This window comes from Hypomesus transpacificus, unplaced genomic scaffold (assembly GCF_021917145.1).
Source record: "Hypomesus transpacificus isolate Combined female unplaced genomic scaffold, fHypTra1 scaffold_52, whole genome shotgun sequence".
NCBI lineage: Eukaryota > Metazoa > Chordata > Actinopteri > Osmeriformes > Osmeridae > Hypomesus > Hypomesus transpacificus.
In genome coordinates this window covers 1601948-1621687 of record NW_025814031.1, presented here as the reverse complement: position 1 = coordinate 1621687, position 19740 = coordinate 1601948, and the positions used below count along the sequence as shown (strand labels likewise).

Here is a 19740-nt window from a genome sequence, read left to right as displayed (position 1 = left end):
AGGTTTAGGATCCAGAGGCTGGTGCTCCATATCTGCTCCAGTCTCAGACGCTCACCCAGACCAGGCCAGGCTGAGGGTCTCCACAGACCACAAGCCACAGACTTCAGATCCCAGGCCTTAGACCCTAGGCCGCTAACCGCTGGACTTAGACAAGTAGAGACAGACTAGGGACCAGGGAGAGAGAACTGGGTCTTCATGGATGCCAGACTGAACAGAAGTGTGTTTCTCCTCATCCTTAATGGATTGTAATGCTTGACTGATGAGTAGTTTGATTGCCCATGTGTGAGTTCCACCAAGCGTGGCAAAATGTAGGCTATTTGGGAAATGTACAGTGTCACTTACTGACAACTGTAAGAGCTAAAAAGAGAAATATTCTAATTGTGCCTTGTGTAACAATTTAACAATGCCCTATCCATTTAACATACTTTTACAGCGACATCTGCCTGCATCTTGGCACTGTTATTAGACAGCGAGACTAAAATAATCACAAGAAAAATACCAATCAGTGAAGGCAGCATCTTTAAAGGGGCTGAAGTGTTTCCCTGCCATGACAAAGTGAGTTGGCTGGGGTCCCACTGCCAGCCTACAGCGCAGCCCAGGGAAAGCCGTGGTAAATTTGGCCTGTACACCTCCCTCCTCCTGTCCCCGTCACCCGGACATTTAATTACTCTCTGGTGATGAGGTGTAAAATCAGCGACATATTCTTGTGTGTGGGTTGAAAAGGTTGGAGCCCAAGACACCACAGTGAGATTGCAATGTGTGTGAAGGAGAAATACACTGCAAAGGATTGTGTGTGAGTTTAAGGTTGTGCAATCACTAATAAACAAAATTCTTCTAGTTCTGTTTGATGCCAGTTGGCTGCTGACTAAATTGGCAATCACAATCTACGTCTATATCTACATCCACAATCTAATCTGTGTCTGCCACTGCGAAAGAACAGCAGACAGTTGCCAGATCACACAGCTACAAGGCCTGGGTCGACATTCTCACACAATTACAAGTACCGTAATTTTAGGACTATAAAGGCGCACCGTTATATAAGCCGCAGCAGCTAAATTGAATGATGTGTACTGAATGATGTGCACTGGACTATAAGCCGCAGGTGTTTTAATGTTTAGTTACCCTATGTAAGGGTTCGTGCACAGAGGGGATTGTCGGGAAAGAGATGGCTGCTTGAGGAAGCTGCCATTTATTAACCGTTGGCCGTAAAAATCCATAGATTAGCCGCACCGTTATATCAATTGCAGGGTCGAAAAAATTGACAAAAGGCGCGGCTTATGGTCCGAAAATTACGGTAGACCAATTCATAGCAGAGCCTGTCTGGATGGAGAGTCCATGCCAATGTCCATACACTTGGCAAACTGTGGGTCTCCTGTTAGATTGAAAATGATTAAACAGTAGGAGATGAGGCAGGGACACTGTCAGCGCAACTCGTGAGGAACTGAGGGAGGTGGGGTGGTCTCATGATTTTAGTGGGGAGAAGTTTGCGTGTTTCACTCCGTCTAGCTCACAAAAAAGTGTGACTAGTAGTAGAACCTTGATTCAACATAGTTGAAGGTTGATAGTTTTAAGCTAAGTTTCACATGTAGGTTGGGTTAAGAAATACGTAAACTACAGACCAACAATATCTAATGTACACATATCAAAATAACAAACAAAATAATTGTAATAAAGTTTGAACTTTTTATTCATCAAGACAAACATGGGATTTTAAAAATCTGCCCCCCAAAAAGGAAATACAAATAAAGCTCAATAAATTTCTCAGAATGTGAATGTTCATCAAAATGGTTTCAGTATAATTTTCAGTAAAAGAAGAGCAGTCAACGAAAGCTCTGACTGGGTGGAGAGGAAAAAATTCCCTGACTAACATTTTACACGCAATTTTCAAACTGATTTTCCAGAGCAGGAAAAAAATTGAATATGTCAACAAGTGAGCTGGGACCTTACATTTGCAAACCAAACAAGTCAAGCAAGTATTGTTTTTATTAATGAGACAAAAATGCTGAGAAAACAAGAATAATGTGAATTGCAACAATAACAACAAAAAAAGTCATGTATTCCCACGTTTGGTAGAGCTATATTCATGGCAGAAATCATTGAAGGTAATAGGTACATAGTTGAACAAACCGGTCTAGATCCTATAAAGTCATCTTCCAAAAAAGGACCAAACAGACAACGGAAACTATTGTATTTTAAGAAGTTTCAGTTTTTCATAGTTTTGCTTTAGTTTTTTAATTAGCCACTACGCCGGTGTGGTTCACCTTGTTTTTTAAGCAGTGGCGTGGAAGCTTCAGGGGGAAGGGAGGGAGGGTCGGCACGGGGGTCTTCTTCAGGGCTTCTTACTCCTACTCCAGATGTCCCAGCTTCCCCTGGGGATCAGAAACGTTCACAGAAGGCGACACATTAGCCAAGACCGTGGTAGGACCGTGTGTGGCAGCGGATATGCTGCCTTCACTACAGCACCATATCCATACACAAACACACACACACCCCCCCTACCCCTCACAAATGGACTCAAGGCTGACTAAACAGGATGCTTTGCCTACATTTTTTTTTCTTCATTATTACAAACAAAAAACATTTTAACCTCTTGAGTAGTTGTCTGATTAATTGATAAGCTATTCTAACCTATAGATTGTGTGGGGGCATCCAGAGTATCCTACAATTTATGGACGATATTAACGAACCTGCTCTATCTAAAGGCTCAGTCATAGGCCTGTTTAAAACCAGCTAGCTATGTACATGACATATCTAAGTCTGAATACTATGGGATAACAATCGGGTTAACCCTACAGACTCCAGAATGACATCATTCTCATCAGTGTTTTGGACAGCAACTCATGTATATACTGTACAAAACGACAATGTCAATCTTCAGCAAAAATATATACAACAAATTCAAAGAAAAGCAAATACTAAAAGAGCACTTTTTCACAGGCAACAGCATTCAGAAAAATGGATGTGGGTATAGAAAGGAGTACCTGGCTTGAGTACCTGTACAGTTTGAGACAGTATCCCTTGAGATTTTTAATTTGGCTTTTTCACTGTGGTCGCTCACTCACTCACAACCACCAACGCTGTGTGAGGTATGGAGGTCAGCTGCAATTCATTCATTGTAAGAAATAAAATACCCTAGGCCTCCAAGCCCCGCCCGTCCCACCCCCCCTCATGCTCTACAACACTGCATAAAGTCAAGGCAATCAAACGTCACAGTGAGCAGGGACACAGCCATGGCACGGTAGGAGAGAAGAGTATTTAGACTGGGACATTTACCTCAGACATTTTCTTAAAGTTTAAACTGCTGTGTTGGTATACAGTACGGCCCGTATACAGACACACAGTCCTAAGCTATAGAAAACAGCAGAAGGTTAGGCACTACAAAACATGTTCAATGCCACCATTTAAGAAGGTGGTTAAAAATAGATTTAAAAAGGTATATTAAACAGGTAGAGGCACATGAAGGAATGGATCTAAATCTGGGAGGGGGAAAAAAAGTCTGATCTAGTTATGAGATAAATAGGAGGTGACAAGAACCCTTTTTTGAAACAAGGGGCATCTCCGGGCCTGTTTCTCCCAGGGGGGAGAAACAAGAGGGGGGTCTACACTGGCCTGTCCCTCGGTTTGTGAGACTCTAGTTTCTTCTCACTGATCACAGGCCTAGCTCCATCTTCAGTGCAGTACTTATGATGCACTACAACCCAGAAAAGGAGCAAGATACATATACACACATCAAAAACAAAGAATCATAGATCCATAAGTTAATAGGGTTGGGGGATGAGGGGAGGAGGATGAAGGAGGGAGGAAGGTGGGGAGGGGGGGGGATTGAGAGCCAGGATGGTAGGGGAGGTGGGCGCCACTTACCTGAGCCTGATCTGAGGTCCTATCAGATCAGTTTTAATTGGACTGAGTGTCACCTTCAGAATGGAGGTCTTCGCGGGCCACCGCCAGCCCGTTCAGCTGGGAGGCCGGGGGGGAGGAAACCTCCGTCTCCATGGCTATGGCCTCTGGCTCCACCTCAGACAAGGGGGCCTTAGTGACGTTGTTGCTGTGGCTGTCAGAGGGCTTGTCCTTCTTGGAACCACCACTCCGCTTCTCCTCTGTGTCCTTGCGGTCTGGAAAGAAGGTGACAATGTACCCAAGACATATTTACATAAAGATCCATCTTCAGAAAACCTTCTCAGTGTACATGTTTTACATTTAGGATAGGTAATCTTATTGAGAAGCACTTTTTGCATGGCAAGAAATTGCGACCATTTTGTCCGCATATACTGCCTCAAAATATATTTGGGAGCATTTGTGAGTGCAAATAGTCATTATGGTGCGACCTATTTTAATTTCTTTACAAAACGCTCGTTAATTAGCCTACTGCACAGTATCTGCCTGCTGTGAGCTAATACAGTGACCGGTCTACCTTCTATCCTAGGTTACAAAACCAGTTACATTTCATCTTTACTTTCTTAACTTTAATGCAGATTTTAACCAATCACTCCTTGTCACTACGTTGTCAAGTGACAGCAGTGTTTCCCAAACATAGATTTTTTGTAAATTTAAATGTACTGCCACAAATTGATTAAATGTTTTTGTTTGTTTTTACAGTTTAACATGGCAAAAATTATTTCTCATTGTAGATTTTCGCGCAGGGCATTGTTTTGCTTAGCCCTTTCTTGCCTGCTTGCGTTCTCTCTCACTACAATGGACCCGTCTGTAAATAGCACCCCCTCTTTACCTGCATGCTCTGAATCAAAGCGCGGGACGAACAGCTTTATCCCTCCGAAACTACGGCCGATTAAATCCGGAGTTGACGAACGGTTGGACCCAATCCCAATGTCCACCCCCACAGACTGAGGCATGTTCTCGCTAAATCTGTTAAGGCTATCCCACAGTCAAATCGGAAAGTGGATGAGGGCACCCTTTTCGTTAGTCCGCATTTTTGCAGACCAAGCCCCCACCCCTTGCTCCTCGGCTTGAGGCAAAGGACCCAGACCCCAACCCCTCGCTCCTCGTCTTGAGGCAACTGCCCCGGTGGATGTTGGTGGTATTGCATTTCCAATTAGGTAACCGACTCGTCCGGTCGATTTTATTCTATTAACTACAGTCAACATATCCAAAACTATCTCGCCCCCCAAATATTGTTCTATTTTCGAACCTAGCTCATACTACTAGCTTTGTCATAGAATAATTTTTGCAGATTTTTGATAAGTTTGAGGGTATTCTTTTGTTTGACAGTAATTGGGGGCATTGTATCTGCGAATTAGCATATTTAAGGCGGCTAGCACTACAGAGGCAGCCTCGCCTGGCAGCCTCGGTGCACGAAGACTCAGTCGAACAAAGACAGGGAGTCTACCTGCGGGAGTCCACCGAGGAAGGCCGACGAGGCGGATCACCTCTTCTGATAAGTATCAACCTATTCATATTTAGATTATATTCTACCTAGAACTTATTCATAGCTAGCATGTGTTTCCTTAGCATTCCTGTTCATTACACTACCCGTAGACAAGATACGTCACAAAGTATATACGGTCAACTTTTAACCTTCACTACATATCCAGATCTTCTCCACTTGCCCTCTCTCTTTCTTTAGGGCTCTGGAACTGCCAGTCTGCTGTGAACAAGGCAGACTTCATCCCGACGTTTGCATCCCAGGATTCTCTTCATGCCCTTGCGCTGACAGACGTGGATCCGCCAAGAGAACACTGCAACTCCAGCTGCTCTCTCCGTCAACCACTCCTTCACTCACCCCACTCAACCGGGCGGGGTGGTGGGACAGGTTTGCTTCTTTCCCCATATATTAAATACACTTCCATACCACTCTGTTACTGCCAAATCATTCGAACACCATTATGTGATGCTAACTGATCCTATCAAAGCATGCTTAATTGTTCTTTATCACCCACCAGGACCGCTAGCCGACTTTGTGGAGGAGCTGGATATGCTCCTCAGCGTCCTCCCGGATGATGGAACCCCCCTAATAGTCCTTGGGGACTTCAACATCCACCTCCAAGGAACGCAGGCTGTCGACTTCTTGTCTCTCCTGACCTCCTTCGACCTGACGCTGCTGAGCACACCTGCGACCCACAAGGCAGGCAAACAGCTAGACCTCGTCCTGACACGCAACTGTATCACTGACACCTCTGTAACCCCACTGCACATTTCTGATCACTACTTTATCCAATTCTCTGTCTCTCTCCCTCCAACTCCTCCTACCTCCCCTCCCTTCGTAACTTTCCGGCGCAACCTCCGCTCCCTATCCCCCTCCCATTTCTCCTCTATTGTAACATCCTCCCTCCCTCCCATTGACGAGTTCTCGTCCCACCCCACTAACACTGCCACGACACCCTGTTAACCACTTTAACTGCATCACTTGACTCTCTTTGTCCCCTGTCAACCAGGCCTGCACGATCTTTTCCCTCCTGCCCGTGGCTTACGGATGTTATTTGTGAAGAACGGTCCACCCTTCGAGCAGCTGAAAGGAGATGGCGCAAGTCCATCGGCGGTCTGGACCTTGATAAGTATCACTCCCTCCTAAAATCCTTCTCTTCTCACATAACTAGTGCTAAGACCCTTTACTTTCTGAACAAAATGAACTCAGCTTCAAACCACCACAAACATTTCTCTACCTTCTCCACCCTTCTTTGAGAAAAAAGTCTCAGACATTAGCAATTGGTTCCCGAAACTCACCTTTCCTACCCCCTCACCCTCCATGACTGACCCAACTAAATGTCTAAACTCTCTCCCCTGTCAGAGTCAGAGCTCTCTGACCTCTCTCTCACCACCCCACCATCTGCCCCCTTGATCCTGTCCCCTCCCTTTCAAACCATCTCCCCCTCCATCCTGCACCTTCCCCTCTGCCTTCAAACAGGCCAGAGTTACCCCTCTACTCAAAAAACCCTGGTCTGCTGGACCCTTCTGCAGCGTTTGATATGGTTAGCCACCAGATTGTGCTCTACACACTTTCTGAGATGGGCATCACTGGCACTGCACTCCAGTGGATCTCATCCTACCTATCGGGAGGCAAACTGTCAGACCCTCGCCAGCTCTCCACTGGTGTCCCACAGGGCTCCGTCCTTGGACCTCTCCTCTTCTATCAGTACACCACCTCACTTGGACCAATCATCACCTCCCATGGCTTCTCCTACCACTGCTACGCTGACGACACGCAGCTCTACTTGTCGTTCCCCCCGACCGATCCGGGGATCTCAGCTAGGATTGAGGCCTGCCTCGCAGACATCTCCGCCTGGATGACCGAGCACCACCTCCAGCCGAACCTCGCCAAAACAGAACTTCTCATCATCCCGGCCAAACCCTCCATCTCCCACGACCTCTCAATCACCCTGGGATCCGCGACGGTGACCCCTTCATCCTCTGCCAGGAACCTTGGGGTTACCATGGATGATGAGCTCTCCCTCACGGCCCACATTGCTGCTGTCTCCCGGTCATGTAGATTCACCCTCTACAACATCCGGAAGATCAGGAGATACTTGTCTGAGCACTCCACCCAGCTGCTTGTCCAAGTACTTGTCCTCTCCAAATTGGACTACTGCAACTCGCTGCTCGCCGGTCTCCCAGCATGCGCAACCCGCCCTCTTCAGAGGATTCAGAACGCAGCGGCACGCCTGGTCTACAACCTACCCAGACGCTCCCACGTTGCTCCGCTCCTCATTTCCCATACTGGCTACCCATCACGGCCCGCATCAGATTCAAGACCCTGGTACTGACCTTCTGAGCAGTGAATGGGACTGCGCCCGACTACATCAAGTCTCTCCTGCAGCCTTACACCCCCACCTGCCACCTATGGTCTTCTTCAGACAACCGCCTGGTGGTCCCACAGCTCAAGACCGCCCAGTCCCAACACAAGCTGTTCTCCTGCCTGGTCCCCCAGTGGTGGAATCAACTCCCCACCTCCATCAGAGACACAGACTGTCTCTCCACCTTCAAGAGAAGGCTCAAGACACACTTGTTCCGGGAGTAAAACGGTACTTCGGAATGGTTTGCTGAACCCAATGCTAGTTTCCTCAAGGATCACAATGACTCTTGCTTAGAGACATGTTGCTGTTGTTGGTTAGTGGTAACTGATTTAAACTGTTGTATTCGATGCAAAATATTCTACTTTAATTAATCTTATTTTTATTTTTACTGTTGCTTGCTTTTTCTACAGGTACACTTGCATTTAAGAGATACATGTTGTTTAATTGTAACTCGCTTAACTACATCTTCTTATGGTTCTTCCCTTTGGCACTTATTTTTTGGTTGTTCACAATGTGTGCTTCTTGTTTTGGCTACCCGCAGGGCTTTTGGGCTATCTTGTTGTTATTATCAGTGACCTATGCACTTTGAAAAGCTCTCTCTTGGAAGTCGCTTTGGATAAAAGCGTCTGCTAAATAAATAAATGTAAATGTAAGAAACCTTCGACATCTAGTGACTGTGGTGTACCTGGCTTCCTTTGCAGTGGCTTACAGTCTCGCTAAACAGAGAATCAGAGACATGACAAGCTTGTCAGCTTTGGCTGGATTCGAACCTCTGACGGTGTGAATCCATCAAAGATTGCTGAGATACGACCCCAACTTCCTGTTTGATGGCTTAACCCCACCTTTAGATTGGCTGTAGAAGGGCTAACGGTTAAAAAAATATATATATACGAAATAACGTTTTTTTACTCAATTCAAAATGGCGGAAAATCTATATAACCGGAAATTGACGTCGTTGAACTCAACTTGACCCAGGGAATCCAACGGTACCTCGTCCAAGTCCAACTTTGACCCGTTGGTGGCGCTAGAGTGCTCCAATGGGAGACATGAAACTAGGTGAATATAAAGAGGGAACTGTGCTTAATGAGTGTGCCAAATTTCACAACTTTTTACCATATGGTTCTAGGGGCTGCCATAGACTCCAATGGGAAAGGAAGATGATTTATAATAATAACAATAGTAAGAAAAGGTAGAAACATTTAGGTAGCTTTGACGCGTCGCGGCTTGGCCACCAATAAAATCTGATATAAGGACCAAAATAATTATATAAAAAATCCTGACCTTTGTCCCTGGACGACCTCTCCTTGTCTCTTTCCCTGCTGCGGCTGCGCTGACCGCTGCGCTGGTGAGTCTTGCGCTCCAAGCTGCGGGACCTCTTCCTCTCGCGGCTGCGTGAGCGCCGCTTCCTGTCAAATCGTTCGCGGCTGCTGCCACGCCGACTCCTGTCCCGGTCCCTGTCTCGGTCCCTTTCCCCGTCTCGGCTCCTGGAAAAAATAAAGAGGATTACAACTTGCAATGAATTTGATGAATAAGCAACACAAGGGGAGTTCACGATATGACAACTATTTATATACTTGATTGAAGCTAGTGAGACACATGAGGTTGGTGCTAGTATGTAGACATGGGGTCAGTAATAGTGTTAAACCGGTACTCGTAAATACTCGGAAATAAATCTGTACTCAAACAAAAGAAATTGGACTATACCAGAATTTCTGAATTTATGGTGGTACTTTGGTACAATTTAAAGAGCCCCAATGAAGCGTGTTGAATCCACTCTTTCTACTTCGTATAAATTATGTTAGAGTCTAGAATTAGATTTTTGAGTTCTACAAATGATCTCCAAGTCATCTGCAAAATGTGCCTAATGTCTACACTCAGTCGACACATTTTTTGCCTTTAGGCCTACATGCATTGTTATTGTATTAAAGGGGTCATTGACAGCGTTTTTGGGGTATTTCACACTGTTCATTAAGGTCTCCGAATAGAGTATGTAACAATGGTTGGGCTGAAAATGGCCCGGGGGCGGTTCTATGAGCCCTGATGCATCCTGTGAAATGGCCCTGGGGAAAAAAAAATGGGTTTCCTCCTTTTATAGTATGCTCATGAATAGGGCTGCAACAAACAATTATTTTGATAATCGACTAATCTAACGATTATTAGATTGATTAGTCGACTAATCATCTATTTTTTCATTGATTAATCCGAATGCTTTGAACGATTATTCAGCTTTTGCAATTTGTTAAAACATTGAGTTATACTTATTCTAACTAATAAATAAAAACAAGAAATCAATTCAGCTTTTGAAAATTGTATTGCACTTTGAGCCAATTGAACAGGCTATTACATCTCTTTTTGTCCAATTGTGTCCAACCTTAATCAAAAATGCTCTTTAAGCATTGTTTCAATCATGTTTCCTAAAAGTATTTGAAAGATAACTAACAAAAATAAGTCAGTTGTATTACAGACAAAAAAGGAGGAATGTAAACATATCTCTTGTAAGACAACAGGTTTCTGTTCAATGAAAAACTGAGTAACAGTATAATTTCTGGACTGGCTTTTTGTTTGTCTCATTACAATGGTCGTATTCGCTGAACTGTCTAACTGCTGTCTGTGGACATGTTGATACGGTGTTAGAATCTGTGAAATACTGCGTAATATGTTATTATCAAGTGGTGTAGCTAACTAGCCATCCAGCTTGAGCACACTCACCTCTTGGCGTTTCCATCTCCTCTCGTGCGGGGATGCTTTCGTTTTAAATGTTTGTGCATGCACGTTGTGCTACCATGGAAAACAAGTTCCGCCTGGCATACATTACATATTATAGTATTTATTGTTGGATCTTTTGTGTGGGAAGGTTTCACCAGACTTTATCAGGCCCGTTTGCACCCTAAAATGTTTACCGCTGTTTCCTTCTATTGGATAGCATACGGGAGGCCGCACTAGTCTAGTGCTACAGCGCCGCACTGGTCAAATCACGTTATTGCAGGCACTTAAAATAGGTCCTATGAGATCAAACGATTTGTCGACAACAGAAATATTTGTCTACAATTTTTTTGGGTCGATAACGTCGACTAATCGTTGCAGCCCTACTCATGAATATATAGATGAGCTGCACGCTGATTGGTTGGTTTACAACGAGTGAAGCTGCCGAGCAAAGACGCAACACGGCAAACAGCACTCACTGAAATATCGAAGGTGGACTTGAAATAAAAACATACAAATAAATCTATTGTGTCTACACAACACCGTTTTCAACAGATTGACTAGATATAATTTGAAATGATTACGTTAGTTGTTTCCACTTCTGTTGTCGAAGCAAACAGGATCGCCTTAGGTGGGTAACGTTCGCACTACAGCTTAGCAAACAAACTATCGTGATTCAACTCAGCTTCAGTTAGCTCTAGCTATCTTGCTGAAAAATACATCTGGACAAAAATGCTTCTTGAATTGTAGATTTACATGACAACACGGTAGGGACAACTAACGATTATATTAATAATTGATTAATCTGACGATTCTTTTTTTAAATCGGATAAAAAAACTAATCATTCATTTCCAACCCTTTATTCAAAAACAGAACTAACAGTGCAACTTCACAGCGCAAAACATCCTCAGAATGTGCACATACTATTTTGAAAAAGTTATTAATATTAGCGTGGATTTAATGCTATTTTCATAGATGAGCAATTTATTTGAGTTTTGTTTAAAACTTTATTTAAAATTGAAAGGTTGTGGAAGTAGGTCAGACTTTATTAGAATAATCTGGTGTATATTTAAGATTTTTTGACACCATTTTGAAAAGAGTTATGATTTGCGAGGATTAAGCTATTTTCAAAGATATTTCACGCGACACAACCATTAAATGGTTCATAAAATCATTAATGTAATTCGTTGCCAACGCTTTTAATAATCGATTGTAATCGATCCGTTGTTGCAGCCCTACAACAGGGGTTATTTATAGGGGTGCACCGATCCGATACTAAGATCGGATATCGGCCCCGATATTGACAAAATAGCTGGATCGGGGATCGGAAAATGTAGCCGATCCCCTGGCCGATCCATCCAACCTTTAGATGCGTGAGTTCTAAATATTTCCGACGGTGCCCACAGCAAGCATAATACTCGAAGCAATGCTACTAGAATGCTAGTGTTACCTGTTAGCCTTCTCATTAGTACATGTTGAAGCCATACAGCGTTTGTCGCATCGTTTTAGTCTATCGAAAAATATTCAGTTGGAATTTTCGAAATCACATATGCAACGTTACGCTGTGAGACCCGCATTCGAACGATCACATATGTGCAACGCTAATCGTCCTACACTGTAGATTCTACAGTATAGTAGAGTCGTTGAGCTGTAGGAAATTGGCGTGCTCCTAGCATTGTGCTTTTGGATGTGCTTGATTAAGTTGAAATTATTGTACTTTGCAGTACAACCACCACCCCTCAAAAAATGTACTTTGCTGACATTGCTAACAGCCGACGAACTAGTTGGCGTTGCAAGCGTGAAATATCTCCACACAGCCAACTCTTTGGCTCACTCCATGTTGCTTTTAAGTTTCTGTCCACTGGTTGGACACAAGCTGTACACCGCACGGCGCAATGCTTCAAGCTAAAAACTTCCATGGTTCACACACCAGCGACCACAAATAAATAAGAATTGTTTACAATGTTTGGTTGCTGTTTGATTACTATTGTATGTTTGACCAATACACTATTTTGTTTCTACTGCTACATTTTATTTATTTTAATAGGCCCTACGTTTGATTACATTCTATTTTTGCATTTTGAATGCACAAGTGTTTTTTAAATAACAAATAAGAATGCAGTAGATTACACCTGTTATTTTGTCTTAGTTAGGAAAGTCTGGTGCCTTTAGTCTTTTCCACATGGTGAAAAGAAGGTATAAGGTGGGAGGTATACAGTTTATTATTAATTCAACGGTATCGGATCGGTATCGGGATCGACAGATACACAAAGCCCAGGCATCGGTACTGAAAAAGTCGGCTCGGTGCATCCCTTGTTATTTATTTGAATGAAACAGTCAGGAACATGAAATAACGTTAGCCCCATTACCAATAAACAAAATCATCAGACATTCTACTGATGCTAGATACAGGCAGGATACGTTAGCATTGCTAATAACTGTTAGCGACAACATCATACTACAGCTTGCGGTTTTGATGAACATTAGGTCGGAACAGCACCACTTTTCAGCAACAGCTTCATAGCAAATCCTGCTTTACATTGTCCCATGTTTTCAAAATTGTCCTCGGTGAAATGGTTTGAGCAAATGTGTAATTGAGGGTTGAACTGCACAGGGATCTTCTCATAGACAAACATCACAGCCCGCTAGTGTTTGGTTCCTTAGGAAGACTCCGAAAAGTGTCAGCATTCCCTGTACTGCCTGGAACACTGCATTTACTAGGGGTGTCCCCGACTAAGATTTTCTTTGGTCAACCATGACTCAAACTAAGCACTTCTGAAAATCGACAAATCGAAATTTGAAGCGTTTTTTGTTCGATAAATGTCACAATGTTTTTCATCAAACCATTTTGTGTGATGTTTTACATCACTGTTTTAAGAGATAATATGAAATAAATACATACGTAAGAAGGGAGATTGACAACTATCTGACAATGTAGCTGCTGGACATTTCAGATTCAACCGCTATAAGCCATTACTAATAATAAGCCTCATGTCACCAGTCCTGTTGTTACCGAATGCCGATATAATACAAAATGCCTGATTATTTATTATCCCTTACAATGTAAGAGCAAATAAAAAAAATGTTTGTTGAACATGCAAATCAGTGCGCTATTCACTGCCTGAAAAAGTGATGCATGCGAACTTGCATAGAAGCCGAGTGGGGAACGGTGCAACAGTGAAAGATTTTGTCTTGGCCGGAGAAGATGATGTAATTCGATTTGGATGTGATTCTTATCAGAATCAGAATGGGATTTATTCGCCATGAAAGTTTGCACAGACAAGGAATTTGCTTTGGCAGTAAGGTGCATACGATAAACATATAGGAGTCTTACCTTTAGATATATGGTCTAACTTTACCAAGGATACATAAACTAACAATAATAAGTGGAATACAATTTAAAATAAAATATACAATAAAGTAAAATATAAGTTGCCATAAAATAAAATATAAGTTGCCAATTTACAGTATAAAATACAAATATTTTTTATATCTAATATAAAAGGCATATTCATTTTTCAACCCAGCGCGTGTTAGCATGAGCGAAGTAGGCCAATTTATGGTTTTCAAGTGGTAGGCTACATCATATTCAACGTCAATCTATGAAAAATTTACCGTTGTTGGCAGAGTTTGCATTAAAAGTTTTGAGTCACTCGGTACTTTGTAAACGTAAATGTCCTATAAATTAAATGCTGCCATACCACAGATTTCTTTGACATTTTGCCTAATAACACCGAAAGTGGGCTATGGCAGAGTTTGTAGTTCGGCAGCCAATTGTGCTCATGCCATGTGCAAAAAACAAACAAAACAAAGCACAGATTAACGATTAACACATTTTCTTATAAATATATATATTTTTGAGTTGCTTTATTTGTCTTAAATAATATAATCTACAATTTCTGTAGAACATTTATTTAATTCTGCAATGGTGACAAGCGGGAATCAGATCTCACACTGCCATACGGCAGCTCGACAAAAAAAAAAAATCTTAGTCGACCAAGAACATATCGACCACAAAATCAACTAGTCAACTGACTAGGGACAGCCCTAGCATTTACAATGGTCCATTTTCAATATCCTTTAAAAACTTCCAAACGTTCTCCTTTGTAATTCTCCTGGAAGTACACAGAGCAGCGCGCAGCTAAACTAATGTCTGAGATCCTGGGCCAGAACACCAGAGGGCTGGTCTGTATGTAAATGTTGGGCTTGACAAAGGTGATGCGGAATTTGTGACATCCCAAATTCAGCTTTTCGAAACCGATCGTTTTACAGCTGCAGTTTTTTGAAGTTGTGAGATTTACATAGGAAAGAGGTGTCAATGGACTTTGAGGTTCACCGTTTGTCCATTTTACCCACCGAACTGTCGTTATTCAACTATGACAAGGTAAACTCGGGTTTGCAATCAATGACCCCTTTAATGTTCTGTTGTTGTCATAAGTAGGCTACAACCTTAGATATTGTACAGGGGTTAAAGTGAAAAAAAGTCATGAGCCGGAACTTTTGAGGAGGTGGGAGCGGTGGGGCTTGGAGAGAAACGCTCTTTTGTCTTCTGCTAGTTTTCTACACAGGGTGACCAGTGGCTAAGAAATTGTGAATGACAAGTCATGTTCCGCGATAAATGTGCAAACATATTTTTATGTCGCAGACACGGTCAGTCATAGACAACGGTGTGTCAGCTGTAACAGTTACTCCTGGCAACGTTGTGGTAAGTTTGAGTGCACGGGCAGCGGCTCTATGACATGACAAGCAAGCACTTTCTTACCGCTGCTGGCATATAGTAGAGCTTCCTACAGCTAAACGTGCAAAAACAAGCACCAAGCTCTCTCAGTTTTGTGCACTAACTGCCAAAAAGCTCGCCGTCTCTACCTTCTATCCACGCCCACGCCATTTATCTATGGGGTAGGAAATCATCCCCCAGGCTTCATGAATTTGCGCTCCATGCTTTCACCAACAACGCTAACGTGACGTATGGAACTCATTCACTGTGTTGCCAGGACCCTCCCTGCTCTGCTTCTGATAGGCTTGTAACTAGGGCTGAAACTAACGATTATTTTAGTAATCGATTAATCTGTTGATTATTTTTTCGATTAATCGATGAAAAAACAAAAAAGCATTAATTTCCAACCTTTTATTCAAAAACAGAACTGACAGTGCAAATTCACAGGGCAAAACATCTTCAGAATGTGCACAAACAGGCACACAATTTTGAAAAAGTTATTAATATTAGCGTGGATTTAATGCTATTTTCAGAGATGAGCAATTTATTTGAGTTTTGTTTAAAACATTCTTGAAAATTGAAAGGTTGTGGAAGTAGGCCAGACTTAATTAAATAATCTGGTGTATATGTATGATTTTTTGACACATTTTGAAAAAAGTTAAAGGTCACATGACATGCTGTTTTTGGATGCTTTTATATAGGAATTAGTGGTCCCCTAATACTGTATCTGAAGTCTCTTTCCCGAAATTCAGCCTTGGTGCAAAATTATAGCCACCACGAGTAGTCCCACAATGAGCTTTCCTCAGAATGCGCTGTTTCTGTGTCTGTAGCTTTAAATGCTAAATGAGAAGGAGATGCGGCACCATGCGCTAATGTTTACAGTGGATGTATCGCAATGGCTCGTAGACCCGTTGCTGTAAGATGCCTCGAATTTGCCCATTCTCATCTGATAACCCTGGTTTGCAGAGCTGCACACTTCGTCATTTCAATGTGGGGAAAGGCGCATATCGCGCGCGCCATAACACCAACAGCAGAAAGTTATCTACATAACAACGAAGCATACAACACTGCGTTACAGAATGTGTATTCACACACATACTTGATGCTATCTACCTTTACATTAGCGACAGTACCTCAGCTGATGGCTGCAGAGCTAATGTTACAGCCAGATTCTAAGGGTAGCAAGCTAGGTAACCATATCGCAAGCTACAAAATGATATAGCGTTAGTTGACTTACTTGTCCGAGGTTTGTAGCTGGACCAAGGATTAGGCTGCTGATCCAGAATTTAATTTCAGACGGTCAGCAAGGCCAAATTTGTATTGGCTCAAGTTAAGGAAACAGTGGTGGCTGAAATGTTTGGCGCAGACATGCAAAACTTTGAGAGGTTGTGTCGGCGCATTTCCAGCGAAAATATGTGCAGAGGCTCCTTGAGACGTCAAAAGGAGCAGATTTTCAAACGGAGCGTTTGAGTCTTCATTTTCTCCAAGGCAGAGAAGAACATCCAGGGCTTAGTTTACACCTATCGAAAATGTTTGCCACTGGGGGACCAAAGGCAGGCTAGGGGAACTCATATTAATGTTAAATAACCTCCTAAATTGAAATGTTCATGTCATGTGACCTTTAAGGTTTGCGAGGATTAAGCTATTTTCAAAGATCAGTGATTTTCTATCATTTTATTTGAAACTTAATTGAAAAAGTAAAGGCTGTGGAAGTATACCAGACATTGTTAAGTCTACATTTTTCAAAATGGTATGGGTAGTTTTCACCCGGTCCCTAGCGCGACGCTGCAAAGTAACGTCTTCCGAATGTGAGATGACTGTCGAATATGAAACTAACTTCACCCTGTTCAATTAACACACCTTTTCGACGTATTTAGTGTGAAATGCTCCCACACCTTGGATGATTTAGGTCGTACTGATTTCTCCGCCATGTGTTTCAGAACAACGTTACACAACAACGTCTCTCCGATGGTCTTTCCTCTACCTCCGCGCTTAACTAAACTTTTTTTTAAATACTCAAACATCTCTGCGACTTATTGAGTGGTGTAATAATCGCGCGATACAACGAATCGATAATGAAATTAGTTGCCAACGCTTTTCATTATCGATTTTAATCGATTCGTTGTTGCAGCCCTACTTTTAACGTTAGTTATAGCTGCGTTCCTCTCATATGATTGGTAGGGGAAATCAATAGACTCGAAAATATTAAACTGCATGCAGGTTTTTGTCAACAAAGAGAGTGAACCAGTAACCTATTTTAGTTTTTTGCTCCGGTAATGTAGGGCTGTATTGGCAGACACCTGAATGATACATCCCCTTTGTCACTGGTCACTCATACACTCGTTGATTTGCACAAAAAGGAACTGTAATGTTAAATGACAATCACACTTTTTAGCACACACCTCTGGAAAAGTTTACTCAACACTCGAAGAGGAAGGCGAACCGAGGAAGACTGAAATTATAAGGGGCCAAGCAGTCCAGAGCAGGACAGGGCCTCCATGGCACTTGAGCAACAATAATTGTTAATGTTAATAATGATTGTCTTTATTTATGAAAACATATCAAATAGTTGTAGTAACAGTTTTAGAAAAGCAATAAGGCCCGCATGTCTGTGTTTTGCGCTTGCAGGTAAGGGGAGTTGTTAGGCACAACGCGACGGGCTTATTGCTTAATTAAACATTTGCTTTGCGTGCGCATAATTTGCATGTCACCTTATCGGCCAGGTACATCGGCGAAAGTTTCATATCTGCAGATGCCGATAATTAAGTTTTGAAGCTTTTATCTGCCGATACTGATGACGTGCAGATATTATCGTGCATCCCTAGTTGAAATATATGTTTGCGTTCAAGAGTACTCAGAGTTCAAAGTAATTTTTCTGGTGTAACACTGCAGGCCTCCTCTGCTCCTCATGGGAACGATGGAACCCAAGTTTGGTGGCAATCGCACAAATGGTTGATGAGATATGTTCTTGCGTCATGTTTGGCGGCTTCGCCACTACTTTTGATCGGCTCTACCAAAGAAACGGTTTTGAAATTTGAAAATCCATCTGATACCTTTAACGAAGCTTGGTCTGAAGCTCATCTGTGCCAAATTTGGTCAAACTTGGACAGAAATTGAGGCATGCAAAAGGTTTTTACCCTTTTCCATGAAATCCAAAATGGCGGCTGCGTCAATTCGGTTATTCTGTGAATTTGTTCTCTATCATATATATTTGGTGGCCAAGCGGTGAAGCCACTTAAGGGTTTCTACCTTTTCTTACTATTATTATTGGGTGTGCTTGCCTTTGGCAAGGGCACAATATTTTTTCTCTATCACATATTTTTGTTATTTTTATATTACACATATTATATTTTTATATTATTGTTTATTTTCCCACCCCAAAGGATGCCTCAATATTTGGAATACATAGACAACGTCGATAGAAAAAGGTTCGTCTTGATAGCGGTTGAGTTGCTTGTATTTTTATTTACGTTCCGTTGCACGGTTTAAGTTTAAGGCCGAATCCCAATACTCCCCCTTACCCCTTACCCTTATTTTTGCGCATTCCCGTGAGAGCTAGTGGTGTCCCAATACTCTTTTGGAGCTAGGGGTAGGGCTAAGACTAAGGGGTATACACCCCTTAAAACCAAGTAAGATCGGGAGCTTACTTGAAACCTAGGGCTATGTGAATACTGCGTGACCGGCAACAATGGCGGCCAGATCATCCAGAGAGTCCGATAAATGTAATATTTTCTGCTTAATTAATTGATTAAAAAATTATGACTATCTTGTTTTGTGTTATACTCAGTCCTGAACATATATATTTGCAACCATTTTCCTAATTTAAACGTTTCTAAAAATCGCTAGTTTGGTATGCTAATGTTACAGTCCTGAATTGCACAACAGTCCCGCATTTCTCTAACTAGCGTGTCTACAGTTTTAAGTAAACTCCATTAGCAGCGAATTAATTTAATATTAGTGCATAACACGACTTGCTTTGGAGATATCGATACGTGCTAGATGACGTACCTGTAACCAAGGGGGTCCCATTTCTTAGGGATATGTAGCCCTTACCCCTCAGTTTCAAGGGCCAAGGGCTAGGGGTAAACTATGGGGAAGGGGTAAGGGGAAGGGATAAGGGGGAGTATTTGGATTCGGCCTTAGTCTTTAGACGAAAATGCTCATTACTTTTAGTCACATTTAGTCATTTTAATCCTTTGTAGTTTTAGTCTAGTTTTCGTCAACGAAAACTCAAAAATTTAGTCTAGTTTTAGTTGACAAAAACGAATTATATTTTAGTCTTGTTTTAGTCTTGTTTTAGTCTAGTTTTAGTTTAGTTTTAGTCACATTTCATAGCCATATGAAACCACTTTTTTTCCCTTCTCAGTAAAGAAAGCGCATCTCCATCCCTGAGGACGATGCAATACACATCTCGATTAAAGATGCATAAAAGCAACTACAAATGCGATACGATTCACCCCTATTGCAATACAGTGCGATTTTACAAGATGTGATTCAATGAGATCCAAAAAAATATGATGCTATGCAATTTAATATGGTAAATAATGATGTATTTCTTTGTCAGACAGCAAATC

The 19740-nt window shown here is 42.2% G+C and overlaps 1 protein-coding gene across 2 annotated transcripts in view; it reads right to left on the bottom strand.

The window, feature by feature from the left end:
• Positions 1–1669: 1669 nt before the first annotated feature.
• Positions 1670–19740, bottom strand: part of luc7l3 (LUC7-like 3 pre-mRNA splicing factor) — a 36378-nt gene continuing 18307 nt past the window's right edge. Inside the window, exons 9-11 of one of the 2 annotated variants that reach the window (XM_047017333.1) lie at positions 9027–9229; positions 3862–4112; positions 1670–2369 (exon numbers count right to left, since the gene is read on the bottom strand). In XM_047017333.1, the coding sequence (XP_046873289.1) occupies positions 3895–4112; positions 9027–9229 (421 nt within the window). In that variant the 3' untranslated portion in view covers positions 1670–2369; positions 3862–3894. Of the gene's footprint in view, positions 4113–9026; positions 9230–19740 lie in introns of both variants that reach the window. The other variant, XM_047017332.1, reaches the window with a different exon arrangement.